Raw genomic sequence first — 17,938 nt, 5'->3', positions numbered from 1 at the left:
CACAGGAATGTGAGAGAGAAGTACAAATTCTCTTCGAACATCAATGGAAGCTAGACAAAATGAATTCATTCTTAGTCACAATAGAGAATGAGACGATGAGACCCACACAAGCCATGAAAGCCTTCCAATGAATGCAACATAGAATTCCTTTCTGAACCACCAAGAGATGAGAGAAAGAATAACAAACAATCAATCAAAATGTGACCCATCACTTCCATCATAGAAGCAATCGTGGAAAAGATGGATCGACTTATTTGATCATCAAGTGATATGAGCTATCACATGATGATCAAAAAAGAAACTCACAATAATGGAAACAAAATCGAAGAAAAATGATGGAATCTACATCTCATCTTCATGGAGAAGAGAAAACTGATGCTCAAATCCATGTCAAAATAAATGAAGAGAATAGATTACCATCCATTTCTAAGTTTGGCATGCCTTTGGGATTACCAAGCGCGCCCAACAATTCAGACTCCCAATTTTCTATCTAATATCACTGGTGCAATGTGAAACAGAAAATGAGATCCAGATCTAACAACTTTTATAGAAAATCCATTTTATTGCAAAAATATTTGCTAGGAATGGACTACATTACCAGATTTCAGAGTCGCTACCTAATCTTTTGAGAAAATTAGGAACCCTGTAACTTGTGCCGAAGGCTACTGTCCGTCATAAATAAAGTGTCTGTCATGCTCCAATTTTATTATCCGAACACATTACCAAAATCTTTAAATTAAGTCCAATTACATAACAATGTATAGAAATAACCTTACACGTAGGTAAGTAGAAAATGTTCCCTCTTGAATAAATACAATAATAATACATACCAAGGTTTACCTTGAAATGCCCATAGAAAATAATTACATGAGAAGACACTCATAAATCTCAATACACAACTTATCTCTCATTTACACTTGTGTTACAAACATACATGAAAGAAAATTAGACATTCTCAAATTTTCAAAACTGGTGTAATCTGACTGTGTTCTTGAAAATGGTAAAAATAACATGGGATGAACAAATATGCCATGATTCTCCATAGTAAAATCAATAGATATATGCAATCATGAATGTTAAAGAATAATACATAAATAAATAGTGTGTCTTTTATACCCGAAATAAATTACACATACGTAATACCATCCTCATGGAGATCTACTAAACTTTTAAAAGAAAAAACTTTTCTTTTATCTTCTTATCATTCTTGTATAAACTTCTAGAAGTCTTTCTTAAAAGCCCCTTTTTAACATTTCATATAAAAAAAATGTTAGATCAACGAACCATTCATTACTAGTGATCATATCTCCCCACCCTTTTCTTTAGAATGAGCCAATTCCCACTATCATCCGCATAACTTCATTATACACATATAACTACACTTCTCTAAACATATACCGAATAACCCATCCATATAAAAACAAATCAATTCATTTCCATTTATAACATTCACACATGCCAATCCCACAATAAATATTCCGTTGTTTCAAATTTTATAACACATCATATAATTCAACATTCAATCTCCACATTTTTCCATCCTCACACGGATGGCCAATAGACATCTCAAATCTTCCACTTTTGTCATCCTCACACAATCTGGCTAGTGGACATCTCAAACCTTCCACTTTTGTCATCCTCACACAATTTGGCTAGTGGACAGCTCATAACATTCCCACATTCGTTGTCCTCACACAAACCGAGCAAGTGGGCAACTCAACACATTCCAACATATTTTCACATTTGTCATTCTCACACGAATCGGGTAGTGGGCACGTCAACACATTCTAAAACAATAACATCTTGAACACATCGCAAGGAATCACAAGGACCCTCCAATTTTACTCATCAATTATCCTTTAATTCAAGATCAAGAACAATCTTCAGGGTTACACATTACATTTTTAGGGCTTTTCCTTCTATATATTAATTCAATTTCCAACAATCAATTCTTTTCCCAAACATAACCCTCACATACCAATATTATTTTCACAACGATTAAGTCTCATTACTTGTACTCATCTTTTCTTGTCACACACTTAATTTCAAGAAATTAAAGTCAATTAAAACAAATACTCATGTTTAAAGTAAGTCCATAATTAGGGTTAGACCAAATTTAGGGCTTTTCACCTTGAGGCACAAAATCATATTTTAACTACTCAACACTTCCATAACCCACCTCAATTTCACATTTAATTCCCAAAATTTGAAAATCATAACTTCCTTTACATGCTTTTGAGAAAATACCCTCAATAAGAGGTTTTTATGCAATACAGAAAGTGCCACCCATCTATCTATATGAAAATATTGTAAAGAAACAAGGAATCCCTACCTCTAGCAAGAAGAGAAGAAGCCTGAAATTCCAACTTTGGTGAAAACACGATTTGCTTGGATGGATAGAAAGCCCTCGGCGTGCTCTACATTTTTATTAAAGGAACATGGGGTAGAAAATGAGTAGAAAGAGATGAAAATCAAGCTTGAAACCCTAAAAAATGGTGGAATAGAGGAAGAGGAGAGAAAGACTACGAGGAAAATGAAGAAAAGTGGACCACACTGGCTTCTATAGATCCTAAGAGCCAGCCGGACCGCTCGAGCGATCAACCCTATGCTTGAGTGAAAATTAACAACTCCCAAAATCTTAAACTTGCAAAAGTATTGGATGCTTTACAAGACCACTCGAGCGATCATTCCATTGCTCGAGCGATGAGAAGAAAACAGAAATTTCTGGAGTGCTACTGTGACGCCCCAAAAATCGAGAATATCAAAGAATATATTAACAAATAAGAACAAGGTTTATGTAAGGTTATAAGAGTAGGAAAACATCGCTAATGTGTCCTTTGGTTAATAACCAAGTAATATCCCAAGAAGGTTGGAGGAGTTAATATAGCCTCCCTTCTAAGTCCACCCACCTTAGATAGCAAAGCTACCTTTTTAATAGATCTTGACAAAGTATTAACACAAGGCCTACATGAGTTGACGAAGCGTAAGAATAGGTTACAAATGATATATATAATGATTACAAAATAATGTTTTAAGTACAACAAGCGATTAATCACTTACAATCTCAAAATGTGTGTACAAAACTAGTTCCTAATTGTCCTAGGGTAGCCATACGTCTTTAAATATTTCAGCTTTGCCTTTGACCAGTCCAATAGTCTTCAATACCTAGCATGAAATGCCATGAGTTTTGAATGCCTAGTAAATGCACACACACCCTGTCCCTTTTTCCCAATCCAATACACCATCACAATTATAACAAGCAAGTAATGAAGCATGATAATCATTCAATAATAAAGGATTACAAGGTTAGATGTCAGTAATCTAGAAATCCCCCAAAAAGATTTCATCCTCCCAACTATAAGAATTGGACACCGGACTATTTGAAACTCCCCCTTTTGCTGCTTTGCAAAACTTACCATGGACACCTGCAACAGTTACATACCGCATAGCGCCATCGGTGGACCTCAAAAGGGACGGCGAAAAGAAAAATGTTTTATCATCCTGAATCCAACCTTATCCTTCCAAAAAAGTTTTATCCTCTTGAATGTCTCATCCGGACCCAACCTTATCTCACCAAATCAAATCATCGCAAAGAGTCTGAATAGATCCGTTCGATTCTAGTGTTTACGCGATAACTGCTTGCACAAGACTTAACCTTTAATTAGAGAGTACATCCCATCAATCCATACATAACACATTATCATCTTGTCATTATTCAAGTTATCGAAAACCCAATACTACCCCTATTAAGATTTCCGTTAAGTTAGATGTCTTAAATTAAAGTTAGAACTACTTAATAAGATAATAATATCCACATACGCATGAGCATCATCAAATGAAGAAGTTAACAGACATAACTATAACATATGTAATATCATACCAAGATATGATCATATACTAATAAGTATATTCATGAAGACAGGAGCATAAAACACTAATGCAAAACTAAATTTTCAGATTCAGTACCATTTAAAGATTAAAGGCAAAAGGACCATTTCAGATTTTTCCCGAGCTTGGCCTTCCTATGGTTCGAAGAGAATTTCATCTGTTGCAGAACATTTTTCAGAAATGGAATATCTTTTCTAGATTTTTATTTATTTAAGAAACACTCTAGTGCTGTCCAGATTCATCGACCATTATGAAAATCGGATTTTCTTTCAAACCGCTCACTCTTTTTCAATGACACCACTTTTCCTTGAAAGCTAACTCTTTAAGGAAGTTTGTGATATAAAACTGAGATCCAGGAAATTTTCCTACATTTTTCTAGAATTTTTGAAAGTTGGCTGTAAAACTGGTTGTTCATGCACAATACTCAAAATAAGAAGATTGGTGAGAAAGGAGGCCAACTAAGGGAAATTCTTCACTTCTTTTGTGATGAAAACATACTAAAGAATCTATCAATAACTCAGATTTTTAGAGAGATGGTGTGCCTTTGGAAATAATGTGAGATGTGGGAAGGAAAAGGTGGTTTTGCATCTATTAAGAGGAAATATGAGCAGAAGAAGGATCAAAGCCCAATTCATCAACTTTGAACACATGAACATCACAACAACACACCTGAAAATATAATTTTAAATCTCTAATAACATGTATTTGAAAAAGAAAATAGAAGAAGAGATGGTGATGTGGCTTACTTGTTGCCTAGTTGAAGAGTTTTTACAAAGGTTCTTCTCTTTTTCTCTGCTTTACCACCAAAGCTCTCTCTCTCAGCTGAAATGTAAGTGCGTGAGTGTGTTTTGTGCTCAAAAGTGTAGAGAGAATTGGTGTATTTATAGAAAAAAAAAAAGAATGGTGAAAAGTCCAAAATGTCCTTAGTTCCAATTCAATTGAATCGACTTGAATCTAGTTAGTATGAAATGGAATGCATGATGATTAGAGCCTTAATTACACCTTTAAACATGATCTGGTTAAGGTTTTGATTAATCAAAGTTGAATTGGTTACAAGTACAATATATGTATATATATCAATTTATATTCAAATTTGTACCTTGGGTCAATTTTTCTTCCCTAAATCAAGTAATTTGTCCCCAAAAGGACATCACATATATCTTTGTATAGCATGGCCGACCATGTGCAAGGAATTTTGGGGAATTTGTTTTTATTTTTTGTGTACAATTTGAAGATATTTTGTGTACATGTGATTCAAGAAAAATATGAGGGCTAAAATCTTAGTTTATGAATTTGAACATTTAATTAAGTGTAGTATTTAATTAGGATTTGAAAATTAAATTCAGTTAAAGTTTCTTTATTTTTGATTAAACGATGAATCATACTGAGAACCGGAAACCTAGGATTCTTTGTGTGTAAAATATAATTACGAAATTAATTTGATTATTATTAGGGTTTTGAAAATAATTCTTGAGCTCTGGGTTAAATTATGGTTTTTTGAGTTTTCGGTTGGCGTGCATGTTCGACTCTATAACTAGAATTGAAGACAAATAAGGATTTGAGGGTCTTTATTGAAAGAATTCAAAAGTCAAGGACTTAATAGGTTTTACAAAAGTTAGAGGCCTCACAATCTACCCCTCTTAAATAAATTTCATCCTCAAAATTTCAAACATTCTTCATGTCTTAAAATGTTGTGGGTAATTTGTGATAACTCCGTTTTGTGATATGTACATTTGAATTCATATATGTTCATCGTAGGAACGTCTGTTCGGTATTCTGCTATAATTTGTAATTGAGGGTCATAAAGGCAATAGAAACCGAAATTGGCTGCATCATTATGATTAGCATAATTTTTAGAGCTTACGGTGAAATTTAATTAAAAATTGATTCGAATCAAATTAATTAGATTAAATTGATTAACTTAAGTATGATTGCTTAGTCTTAATCAAGCTTAATTAGCCAAAGCTAATCACCCACTATATATATGATGAGATTAGTGCTTAGACTCATAAATTTGTGCTCATCTTCAAGCCTTGGTCGAGATTATACCATTTAGAGAGAGAGAACACCATTTTAGAGAGAGGAAGGCAAGTACTTGAAGGAATTGACTTGGAGATTGAAGATTTGGGAAGCTAGGCTCAAGAATTCGCTAGAGTTGGAAGAATTAAAGCCTCTAGGTGAGTGTTTGAAACATAATTTGTGAGTTTAAGTTCATAATTATATGAATTCAAGAAGATTATGAAGTTAAGCACATGAATCAAGCTAAGTTTGATGAATTTGATATCAATTTGGGCATGCATGCATGGATTTGTTTTGATTCTTCACTATTGAGCATAAACCTTGTAAATTATGATGACTTGGACATTTTATCTTACATGCATGCATGAATTACCATGTTTTAGAGTCCAATTCTAAGTTTAAAAGTCTATGGGTGCAAGAATTGAAAAATAGTTCACATACAAGAAGTTAGTGGTTTGAATTTTGATGAATTCATGGACTTTTGAACAATGGGTTAAAACTACCATCAAATATATGTGTTTGGGAGTGTTCTTGTAACGTCCCAACTTTCAGGCTGTTAATAAATCAAATCAACCTCAAATTTAAAATTCTAACTAATTAATAACCTCAAAAATACAAATTGGTTCCAAAATAATTACACAAATGTCTATAATTTATAATTTATACAATTCTCCAAAAACAATATATAGTGGTGGGCCCAAAAATCTCTAACTCAATAATTCTTTAAATGCTTCAACTCCAATCGCCACTAGATTTGCTCCACACCTGAAAAATAAATTAATTCGGGGAGTATATGATTTGACAGGAATAACAATGCTCAGATAGAGAATAAATCAACAGGGATCCAACAATTTACGACATGGCACAATCGATTCGATTTGAGATACCAAGCAATTTACCAAATTGCATAGACAAGTCAACTCGACATATGATAATTTATCTAGGACCAAATACCCGATTCTACTCAGTACATTACCAGTGCCGGCCTCACCCACTGCACGCAAGCACAATCGCTTATCCGGGCTATTGGTCCGAGCTATTGGCAAGGTCCACTCAATCCATGTACGGAACATTTCCACGCCATTTAGCCAGACAAATCAACACTAACTACACAGAACAATTTGAAAAAAATTATCAAATGACTAGGATAATCAAACATATTAACAAGAATGATTCCATTTAACATATGACCAGAAATCAAGAGGAGTACAAATAAGAAATAATTAAAATAAACACTATTTGTAAAGAGATTTAGAGGAAGCATATTATATACCTCCCAAATTATCTCAAAACAATTTCTTGATCACTTGATGTAAAATCCTCCAACGCTAATACTTTTAATCATCTGCTATATCACCATAAATATCCAAAGGTTGTAGATCGAAAAAGTATGTAAAATTTAACAAAATCTACAACTATCCTCTTACATAAAAATGCTAACTCTTTCTCTAAATACTATTAATCTAAAGTCTAAATTTTGATCATAAAGAAAAAGAGAGAGAGAGATACGGATGGACCAAGAAGAAGAACCATAGAAAGAAGTTGAGATGATGAATTCAAATTTATAGGTAAAATAAAGAGTAGTCTCCAAGTAAACTTGGAGGGAAAGAAAGATAGAGTAGCCTCCAAGTAAACTTGGAGGAAAAGAAAGATAATTATCTTGGAGGCAAAGAAAAGACCTTTTCTTGGAGCCCAAGTAAACTAAAAAATAAATAAACAAATGAAAGAGATGAATAATGATAATAATGAAATGGAGGTAAAAAGAGATAAAAACAAATAGAGAAAATAAGTTAGGTTCTCATTTAAAAATCTTACCACCAAACTACCACCAATATCTTTCATTAAAATATTAATACCTAAAAAATACAAGATTTCACAGTTCTTGCATGTTTGAGTGAGTCATGCATGAATTTGGAGCCTCGAAGTTGTGTTTGAAGCTCAAACAGAATTCTGGAAATTCCAAAATTTTAGTAGTTCGCTCGAGTGATGGAAGTGTCGCTTGAGCATACATTTCGAGCTCCCAGTACTTTTACAGACATTGGGGGTTAGCTTGAGTGACCACCCTTTATTTTTGTCTTGGCTTGAGTGGAAAAAGAGAGCATCCAGTACTTTTGTAGACCAAGGGGTTCACTCGAATGACTAATGTCGCGCTTGAGTGACGTGCCCTGTTTCAGGAAACATTGAAAGGTTGTTTCATGTTTCAATTTCCGTTCTTTTGCATTTCTAAGCAGTTTTAGGCATACATTGGGCATTCTAAATGAACTAAAGAGGTAGAAAGAAGCCTAAGAAAGATAAATGAAGTAAAGAATGGATTGAATTGTATTGTGACCCGATTTTCATATGTGCCCCGATTTTCATATGTGCTATGAATTGTGTAGGGTCAATCGTGAGGGCGAATCAACCATCTAAACACTATGAGTAATATCTTAGTAAAGATATTTTCATGTATGCTATTTTCTAAATACTACCTATGTGGTTGCTAAGTTTTCCGAACTCATGAATCTGTGTTATGAATGAGTATTCTAACTATCTGATTCGTAACAGACTTGAAACGAGATTAATAAGAACGAAATCATAAGATTGGACCAAAGGTCGTTTTGTATGAATACATAATGAGGCTAAGGCCGTTTGGTATGTTTGATGAGAATATGAAATGGGACCGAGGCCATTTGGTATGTTTGATATGGACACGAAATGGGTCTAAGGCTGTTTAGAATATTTGACAAGATAGACCTATGGTTATCTTATATATGAATTAGACTGAAGGTCATTTTGTATGATTGTTAAATGGACCAAAGGTCGTTTTGAATGTGAATACAAATGGGAACATGATCATGATTATAAATGCATGCATGAATATGAATATGAATATGTACATAAATAAGAATATGGACCGGATGGTCATTTGTGTATGGATCCATTAAATGTGAATATGATCTTGAATTTGAATACGCCCATAAATAAAAATATGGACCAGATGGTCATTTGTGCATGGATCCATTAAATGTGAACATGATCTTGAATGTGAATATGCGCATAAATAAGAATATGGAAATGTTGGACCCGAGGTGGTTTAGTACATATGTTATGATCAGTTATGAAGGATGTTTGGACCTAAGGTCATTTTGTCCCTTCGTGTACTAAGTATAATAGATTGGACCTGAGGTCGTTCCGTTAAGATTTGTTTAAGTATGATATGAATGGAAATTATGTTCCATATGTATTAAATGAAAGTATGACTTATTTACATAAGAACCTCATTCATTAACCCTTTACTCTGGTATTATTCACTGGGCGTTAGCTCACTTTTTATCTATATGTATGTAGATGAGTAGTGGGATGTCCAGCCCCAGCCGCAATGAGCTTATGAGAGAACCAAGTTTGTGGAGTCAACCAAGGTCGCCTCATGCAAGAGGCTTTACTTTTGATTTGTTTTTCTTTTGTTTCTTTTGTGGTCATGTTTGACTAAGTTTGTATGTAACCTTAGTTTTTGTTAAAACTATTTTTGAATGATCCTGGATGTATGTATACTTCGATATATATATATATATATATGAAATGAGAATCTAGTGTGAGTTACTATCTGCATAAGAAAAGTTTTTGTTATGCCATTTATGCACAACTCATTGGACAAAATTTAAAGTTTTGCTTCCGTATCTGGCCCCTATATTATTAATTTATAATGGATTTCTTTCCAAGGTCATAGGTAATCTTCGGATTACTTGTCGGTTATGATCCTAACCTATAGAGATTGGTTCGGGTGATGACAGAGTGGTATCATAGCACGCGTAATAACTCACACACTTGTCTAAGTGAGTAATAGAGTGTTTAGATAATACTTAAGTTGCATTCATATGGTGAATATATGCTTGAATGCATTAAGAATATGTTAAGGTGTTCTGAATTTTGTGACTACATGGTATATAAACTGTTGCGTATCTGTATATGTGTGCTCTTTTTGTCTATGGATATTTTGTACATGGTTTTTATATGCAGAATGATGCAAGTCTCATCAGATAATGGTGAGAACAAGAGCCGAGGAGATAGAGGAATCCTCCACTACCAAACTGGATAGAATAGAAAGGTTGATCCAGGACATGGTAGAAACATTAAGGCAACAACAATAATGACAACAATAGTGGCAACAACTACCACCCCCACCCCTGGTACAGCCTGTGTAAGATTTTCAAAATGATGACCGAACATGAAATAACCCGACCCTCGTACATGTTCCTTGTTATATTTTCGGATCCTATTTTGTGATTTTGGATGCTTACTGTGTAATTCCATGAGGAATTAGGGATAAGAAAGTTAACTCCATGTTTAAAGCATATGTTTAAGAATGTCTATCTCTTCAACAAGAAACGTATCTGTTACATTAGAAGGATTGAATCGAAATTGGAGGCCTTCAAGGCTTAATTCTCTGAAATTGATTTTAGATATGTAATCAGCATAATTTGTAGGTAATATTAAGCATTTTTGGGAAATTTCAATTTCGGATGTTTAAACGATTGACTTTTGTCTTATTAGCTCATATATATATGTGTGTGTTCTTGGAGCCTTGGACCTAGTTCAACACATTTTCATGGAAAAGGATAGAGAGAGTAAGAATAGAGAGAAATGAGAAGGGAGTTTCAATAAAGGCTAGAGATTGAACAACTTAGAGAGACTTTGGGAGATCTCAACTCAAGGTAAGTTTGTCTAACTTTTATAATTCCTCTCTTGAATTTGAGGGTGATACAACCATGATAATTGAACCCAAGGTGTAATTGGATCATGCTTAATCCATTGGATGAGTTTGAACTAAGTTGCTTATGTATGTATGTGGAGAAATTAGCTTTGATTTCTTACTTTCTCATGAAAGATCATGAAGAACTTACCTTATATATATATGTGATGGTATATGTGATGTTGATGAAAAAGGAAATTTGATTATAGTTAAGGATTCAAGAATTAGTGTTTACCTAGTTTAATGTATGTATTTGAAGCCTTTGTAACATGAATTTTAGGCTATGTATTGTCAACTAAAAATGTTAAAATGAGCCTTGTGAGGATGTACCAAAAGATTGGGATTTTGTAATAATTTCGGACAATTTTTAGCAGAATCGCCGCACGTGAGGGGGTCATGGCCGCACGTGCGAGAGGTGCTGCCGCACGTGCGGGAGTCATGGCCGCACGTGCGGGAAATGGTGAAAAACAGGGGCTCGGCCACTGTCTAAAAGGCACGTGCAGGGCATTTTGCCGCACGTGCGGGAGAGCTTGCCGCACGTGCGGGGCTCACAGCCGCACGTGCGGTCCATGCTGAATAACATGAATCGCTCCGTTTTGTGGGTAGAACCCTCTAATGTTGTCGGAATATGTCTTTGATGCCTTTTAATATGTATAAATTCCTTCGAAGTGAAACGAAACAGAAAGTGATTTGATATTAAAAGGAAACTAAATTGTAAAGGTTGAATGTGTGCAGGGCACACTCCGGGAGGAACAAGCACATCATCGCAACACTGTGAGTAGTAATATCATTATCTGCTTTACATAGGGCTAATGCTCTTCCTTAGCATTTCGTTTACGCAACTATGTTAATGTTTCAAGTATATATGTTAATGTTCAAGTATGTTGTTCCAAGTATGTAAGAAAGAAATGGGAGAGATAAAATACCTTCATGCTATAAGACTCTAGGCCTATGGCCACCCAATATAAGTTATTATGATACGAAACAAAGTGCTACACGGAACTAAGTGCTAGACGTGAGCCACCTCTAGAATCCGTGTGAGACACCTCTTGAGTTCGTATAAACATATTCACGGGCCTTGTGCCAGCATGTTTAAGGGCCTTGTGCCACCATGTTTAAGGGCGTCATGCCATCATGTTTAAGGGCCTTGTGCCACCATGTTTAAGGGCATCTTGCCACCATGTTCAAGGGCATTATGCCACCATGCTCAAGGGCTTCAAGCCATTATGAATTAAGAATGTGATATGTCAAGCTGTTATGTTCAAGATTGGGCCTAAGGCCATTATAAGATGAATACAGAATCAGGCTAACTTTGTAATCTCTGCACTTCCATATGTATTGATATATGTCATGTTTCAAGTTGAGCATTATTTCATTCATGTATTACTATTCACTGAGCCCGGCTCACTATCTGTTTTGTCTGTTTCTGTAGGCAATCAACCAGGTGGTCAATCCTAAACCATGACGCCCGGTTTCTTTTGTCAACCTTCGTGTACCCAAGCACTTTTGAGGCCACTTATTTTGTGAAGTTTATTGAGATAATTGGCTTACTTCTTGGTTATCCTTCCAAGGTTGAATGTATATAACTTCAACAGTTTTTGTTACATGCCCGATGCTAGGGCTGGGTCTGTATATGTGTTTGTGTATATGTACTGCTAAGAAATATTTATTTTGGACTCTATCGACCTATTATGATGCATGTGATGTATGAGATCCTGGCATGTTAGAAATAGCTCAATGGAGTTTGTTGGTTTAGTGTTCTTTTAATGTTTTGTGCTTCCGACAAGGCCCCATATGTTATATATACCAGGTTTTATGTTTGTTTTTGAATGGGTCATGCCCGAACTTTTAGGGGCAAGTTAGGGGCGTGTCAAGTGGTATCAGAGCACGAGTTACTATCTCACACACGGATCCATTAAGCTTTAGGGTGTCTAGAAAAGCTTTAGGCATCTTGCATGACATTCTGAAAGTATATGAAAGAGCGATGGCAACGTTAAGTCTACTCTGATAATGCTAACACTTTTGAAATATGTCTATTATGTATAAATGATTATTGTGTAGGCAATGGTGAGGACAAGGACAGAAGATACAGAATATGCTACTTCTGCACGGCTGGATAGAATGGAGAGAATGATTATGGAAATGGCGGAGACCCTACGGCAACAACAGCAACAGCCACAACAACCACCCCCACCACTGGTACCTCCACCGGCAGTACAAGATTTCCATGCTGAAGACCGGACTATCATCCTTACTAAGGAGTTTAAAAAGATGAAACCGCCATCCTTTAAAAGAGGAATAGAACCAATGAAAGCTGAAGCATGGGTGTTGGGAATAGAGAAGCTATTTGAAGTCTTTCCCTGCACAGAAGCTCAAAAGGTGCAATTGGCTACCTTTACTCTTGAGGATGAGGCACGCAGATGGTGGATGCTTACGAGAACTGTACACCAAGGGTTGACATGGGACAGATTCTTGGAATTGTTTTATGACAAGTACTTCCCTCAAAGCATGCGGGATAAGAAGGTAACGGAATTCGAAACTCTCAGGCAAGGGAACAAAACCGTCGCTGAATACGAAGCCCAATTTGCAGAATTAGCTCGGTTTGCACCCCATATGGTGGATACGGATTATAAGAAGGCGCGTAAATTTGAAGGGGGATTACGGAGCGCTATCCTGGATAAGGTTAACATGTTGAAGTTACCTACTTACGTTGATGTGTTGGAAAGAGCCGTTATAGCGGAAGGGAATCTCGCTACTCAGAGTCGAATTTCGGAATGGAAAGGGAAGAGGCAAAATACTCAATGGTCGAAGGGGTCACCTACTCCACCAAACAAAAAGCAGACTTTAGGGAGTTCAAATACTTCTACCCCTAGTCAGGATTCAATACCAACTTGTCCGGAATATGGGAAGAAGCATCGTGGAACGTGCTATCGGAAGTCTGGAGCCTGCTTTCAGTGTGGCAAGACGGGTCATTTGATCAAGGATTGCCCTCAAAGAAATCAACAAAGCAATAATAGAACCACTACAAGTTCAGCGGGGTCTGTACCAACTTCCAACACCAAGACAACTGTTAAACCTACTAATAATAAGGACACTGCGAGACAAGGCAGGGTGTTCGCATTGGTTCCGGGAGATGTGCAAAATGCGGCAACGGTGGTGTCAGGTACATTTATCGTTCACGGTCATTTCGCTCATGTATTATTTGATTCTAGCTCCACCCACTCATTTGTGTCGAAACTATTTGCTCCTAATTTAGATAAAACTGAAGAAAAACTGTCTTATATGTTGTGTGTGTCTTCACCTTTGGGAGGCCCTATGATTTGTACTTCTATCTATGCTGCTTGTGAACTCCAACTTGGGGATATCCAGGTATATGCCAATCTGTTGCCTCTTGATATGGCCTATTTTGATATTATTCTGGGAATGGACTGGTTAGGTGAATATGGTGCAACTATAGATTGTTTGACTAAACAAATCAGTTTCCACCCTCCGGGACAATCAGGGTCTACCTTTCAGGGACATGGAGTGACTTCACCACCTTATTTAATTTCCGCAGCAAGGGCTTGTAAATTAATTCAGAAAGGGTGTCAGGGGTATTTATGCAGTGTTCTAGAGGGGCAAATGGTGAATGGGAATACCGACATGATCCCAGTTGTCTGTGAATTTCCGGATGTTTTTCCAGAAGAACTACCAGGATAGTTAATAGATCGTGAAATTGAGTTTACAATTGAAGTAGCACCGGGAACTCAACCCATTTCTAAGACTCTGTATAGAATGTCGCCAGTTGAGATGAAAGAATTGAAAATGAAGTTGCAAGATTTATTGGACAAAGGATTTATCCGCCCGAGTGTATCTCCGTGGGGTGCGCCAGTTTTGTTTGTAAAGAAGAAGGATGGAACACTCCGGCTTTGTATCGATTACAGAGAACTTAACAAAGTCACAATCAAGAATAAGTATCCGTTGCCAAGAATCGATGATCTATTTGATCAGCTTCAAGGGGCACAGGTCTTTTCTAAGATTGATCTACGGTCTGGATACCATCAATTAAAAGTCAAGGCTGATGATGTTGAGAAGACAGCTTTTCGAACTCGGTACGATCATTACGAATTTTTGGTTATGCCCTTTGGAGTTACTAATGCCCCAGCAGCCTTTATGGATTTGATGAACCGCATTTTTAAGTCCTATCTGGATGAATTTGTGGTGGTCTTTATTGATGATACCCTCATTTATTCAAAGAATGTGGAAGCTCATGAGACCCATCTTCGCTTAATTCTTCAAACCCTCCGGGAAAGGAAATTGTATGCAAAGCTTAAGAAATGTGAATTTTGGCTATTCGAGGTGGCATTTCTGGGGCATATTATCACAAAGGAAGGAGTTTCTGTTGATCCACACAAAATTGAGGCGATTGTGAAATGGCCGACTCCTACCAATGTGACCGAAGTGCGTAGCTTTATGGGATTAGCTGGCTATTACAGGAGATTCGTTCAAGATTTTTCTAAAATTGCTGGGCCACTTACACAATTGACTCGAAAGGGAGTTGCATTTGAATGGTCAAAAGAGCGGGAATCTGCTTTCCAGGAATTAAAGATGAAATTAACCACAGCTCCAGTTTTGGCTTTACCATCTCGCATCGAAGGGTTTGTAATTTACAGTGATGCGTCTCATAAAGGATTAGGGTGTGTGCTTATGCAAGGTGGAAGGGTTATTGCCTATGCTTCACGACAGCTTAAACCCCATGAAAAGAATTATCCCACGCATGATCTTGAGCTTGCGGCGGTGGTTTTTGCCCTAAAGATATGGCGGCACTATTTGTATGGTACTACCTGTGAAGTTTACACCGACCACAAAAGCCTTAAGTACCTTTTTACCCAAAAGGAATTGAACATGCGATAGCGTCGGTGGTTAGAGTTAATTAAAGACTATGATTTACAGATCCATTATCATCCTGGTAAGGCCAACACGGTTGCGGATGCTCTTAGTCGGAAAAATATGGGAGATTTGGCCAACCTGTTTATGGAGCAAAGGGCATTGGTAGATGAATTGGATAAAATGAGGGTGGAATTTAAGATACATGGACAGGAAACAGTACTGGCAGCAGTAATGGCTCAACCGACTTTACTTTAAGAGATCAAGTCACATCAAATGGAGGATGATGTTCTAAAGAAGGTATGTGATGAGTTGGAGAGCAAACCACAATCGGGGTTCAGTTTAGTGGATTCGGTACGCAAATTTCGAAATCGAGTATGTGTCCCCAATGTGTTGGAACTTAAATGGAAATTGATGGAAGAAGCACACGCCTCAAGATTTTCCATGCATCCAGGAAGTACTAAAATGTACCGGGATTTGAAACAAAATTTCTGGTGGCCAAGCATGAAAAAGGAGATTGCAGACTTCGTCTCTAAGTGTTTGCAGTGCCAGCAAGTGAAAGCGGAGCACCAAAGACCAGCAGGATTATTACAACCCCTTCCAATCCCAAAATGGAAGTGGGAACATTTAACCATGGATTTCGTTGTGGGATTACCACGGACACCTCGGGGTATGAATTCTATATGGGTCATTGTCGACCGATTGACTAAGTCTGCCCACTTTCTGCCAGTGAAGACTCAGTACAATGCAGATAAACTGGCGGTCATTTATGTGAATGAAATTGTAAGACTGCATGGTGTACCGGTCTCGATTATATCGGATAGGGATCCGAAGTTCGTTTCCAGATTCTGGCAAAGCTTACAAGAAGCCATGGGTACAGAATTAAAGTTCAGCACGGCTTTTCATCCTCAAACTGACGGTCAATCCGAGAGAACAATACAAACTCTGGAAGATATGCTCCGGATGTGTGTGCTAGAGTTTCAAGAAAGTTGGGAAACCCATTTACCGTTGGTAGAGTTCGCATACAACAATAGTTACCACTCAAGTATTGCAATGGCACCCTATGAAGCTTTGTATGGAAGACCGTGTCGTTCTCCCGTATGTTGGGCTGAAGTTGGAGATAAATCCTTGTTAGGGCCTGAAATTGTTCAGTTAACCACTGAAAAAGTTAAAGTTATTCAGGAAAGATTAAAGACGGCTCAAAGTAGACAAAAAAGCTATGCGAATAACCGACGGAGAGATTTGGAATTTGAAGTGGGCAGTCACGTCTTTATAAAAGTTACTCCGATGAAAGGCCATCCAAGATTCGGAAAAAGGGGTAAGCTAACGCCCCGCTACGTTGGTCCCTTTCAAATTTTGGAAAGGGTGGGTCTGGTAGCTTACCGGGTTGCCCTTCCGCCACATATGAGCCAAGTACATAATGCATTTCATGTCTCTATGCTTCGGGGGTACCTTGCGGATCCGTCTCATGTTATTGATTATCACCAGATTGAACTAGATGATAAGTTAACTTATGAGGAAAAACCAATCCGCATTTTGGATCGGTAAGTGAAACAATTACGCAGCCGAGAAATTCCAATGGTAAAATTGGAATGGCAGGAACATTACGGAACCGACGCAACTTGGGAAAAAGAGGAGGAAATGCAACATCAGTATCCGCATTTGTTTCTACCCTAAGGTAAAACAAGTTTGGGGACCAAACTTATTTAAGGGGGGGAGAGTGTAATAACCCGACCCTCGTACATGTTCCTTGTTATATTTTCGGATCCTATTTTGTGATTTTGGATGCTTACTGTGTAATTCCATGAGGAATTAGGGATAAGAAAGTTAACTCCATGTTTAAAGCATATGTTTAAGAATGTCTATCTGTTCAACAAGAAACGTATCTGTTACATTAGAAGGATTGAATCGAAATTGGAGGCCTTCAAGGCTTAATTCTCTGAAATTGATTTTAGATATGTAATCAGCATAATTTGTAGGTAATATTAAGCAGTTTTGGGAAATTTCAATTTCGGATGTTTAAACGATTGACTTTTGTCTTATTAGCTCATATATATATATATATGTGTGTTCTTGGAGCCTTGGACCTAGTTCAACACATTTTCATGGAAAAGGATAGAGAGAGTAAGAATAGAGAGAAATGAGAAGGGAGTTTCAATAAAGGCTAGAGATTGAACAACTTAGAGAGACTTTGGGAGATCTCAACTCAAGGTAAGTTTGTCTAACTTTTATAATTCCTCTCTTGAATTTGAGGGTGATACAACCATGATAATTGAACCCAAGGTGTAATTGGATCATGTTTAATCCATTGGATGAGTTTGAACTAAGTTGCTTATGTATGTATGTGGAGAAATTAGCTTTGATTTCTTACTTTCTCATGAAAGATCATGAAGAACTTACCTTATATATATATATATATATATATATATGTGTGTG

General features: G+C 36.8%; 1 protein-coding gene across 1 annotated transcript in view; it reads left to right on the top strand.

The window, feature by feature from the left end:
• The window catches only part of LOC114320092 (uncharacterized), a 97,109-nt gene extending 82,774 nt beyond the window's left edge, over positions 1-14,335 (top strand). Inside the window, exon 2 of the mRNA XM_082900981.1 lies at positions 12,069-14,335. Coding sequence (XP_082757107.1) covers positions 12,701-14,335 — 1,635 coding nt within the window. The 5' untranslated portion in view covers positions 12,069-12,700. The remainder of the gene's footprint in view (positions 1-12,068) is intronic.
• The last annotated feature ends 3,603 nt before the right edge of the window (positions 14,336-17,938 follow it).

This window comes from Camellia sinensis, chromosome 13 (genome assembly GCF_055761805.1).
Source record: "Camellia sinensis isolate YWXY chromosome 13, ASM5576180v1, whole genome shotgun sequence".
NCBI lineage: Eukaryota > Viridiplantae > Streptophyta > Magnoliopsida > Ericales > Theaceae > Camellia > Camellia sinensis.
Note: the sequence above shows the minus strand (reverse complement) of the source record. Positions and strands in the feature narration are given on the sequence as shown.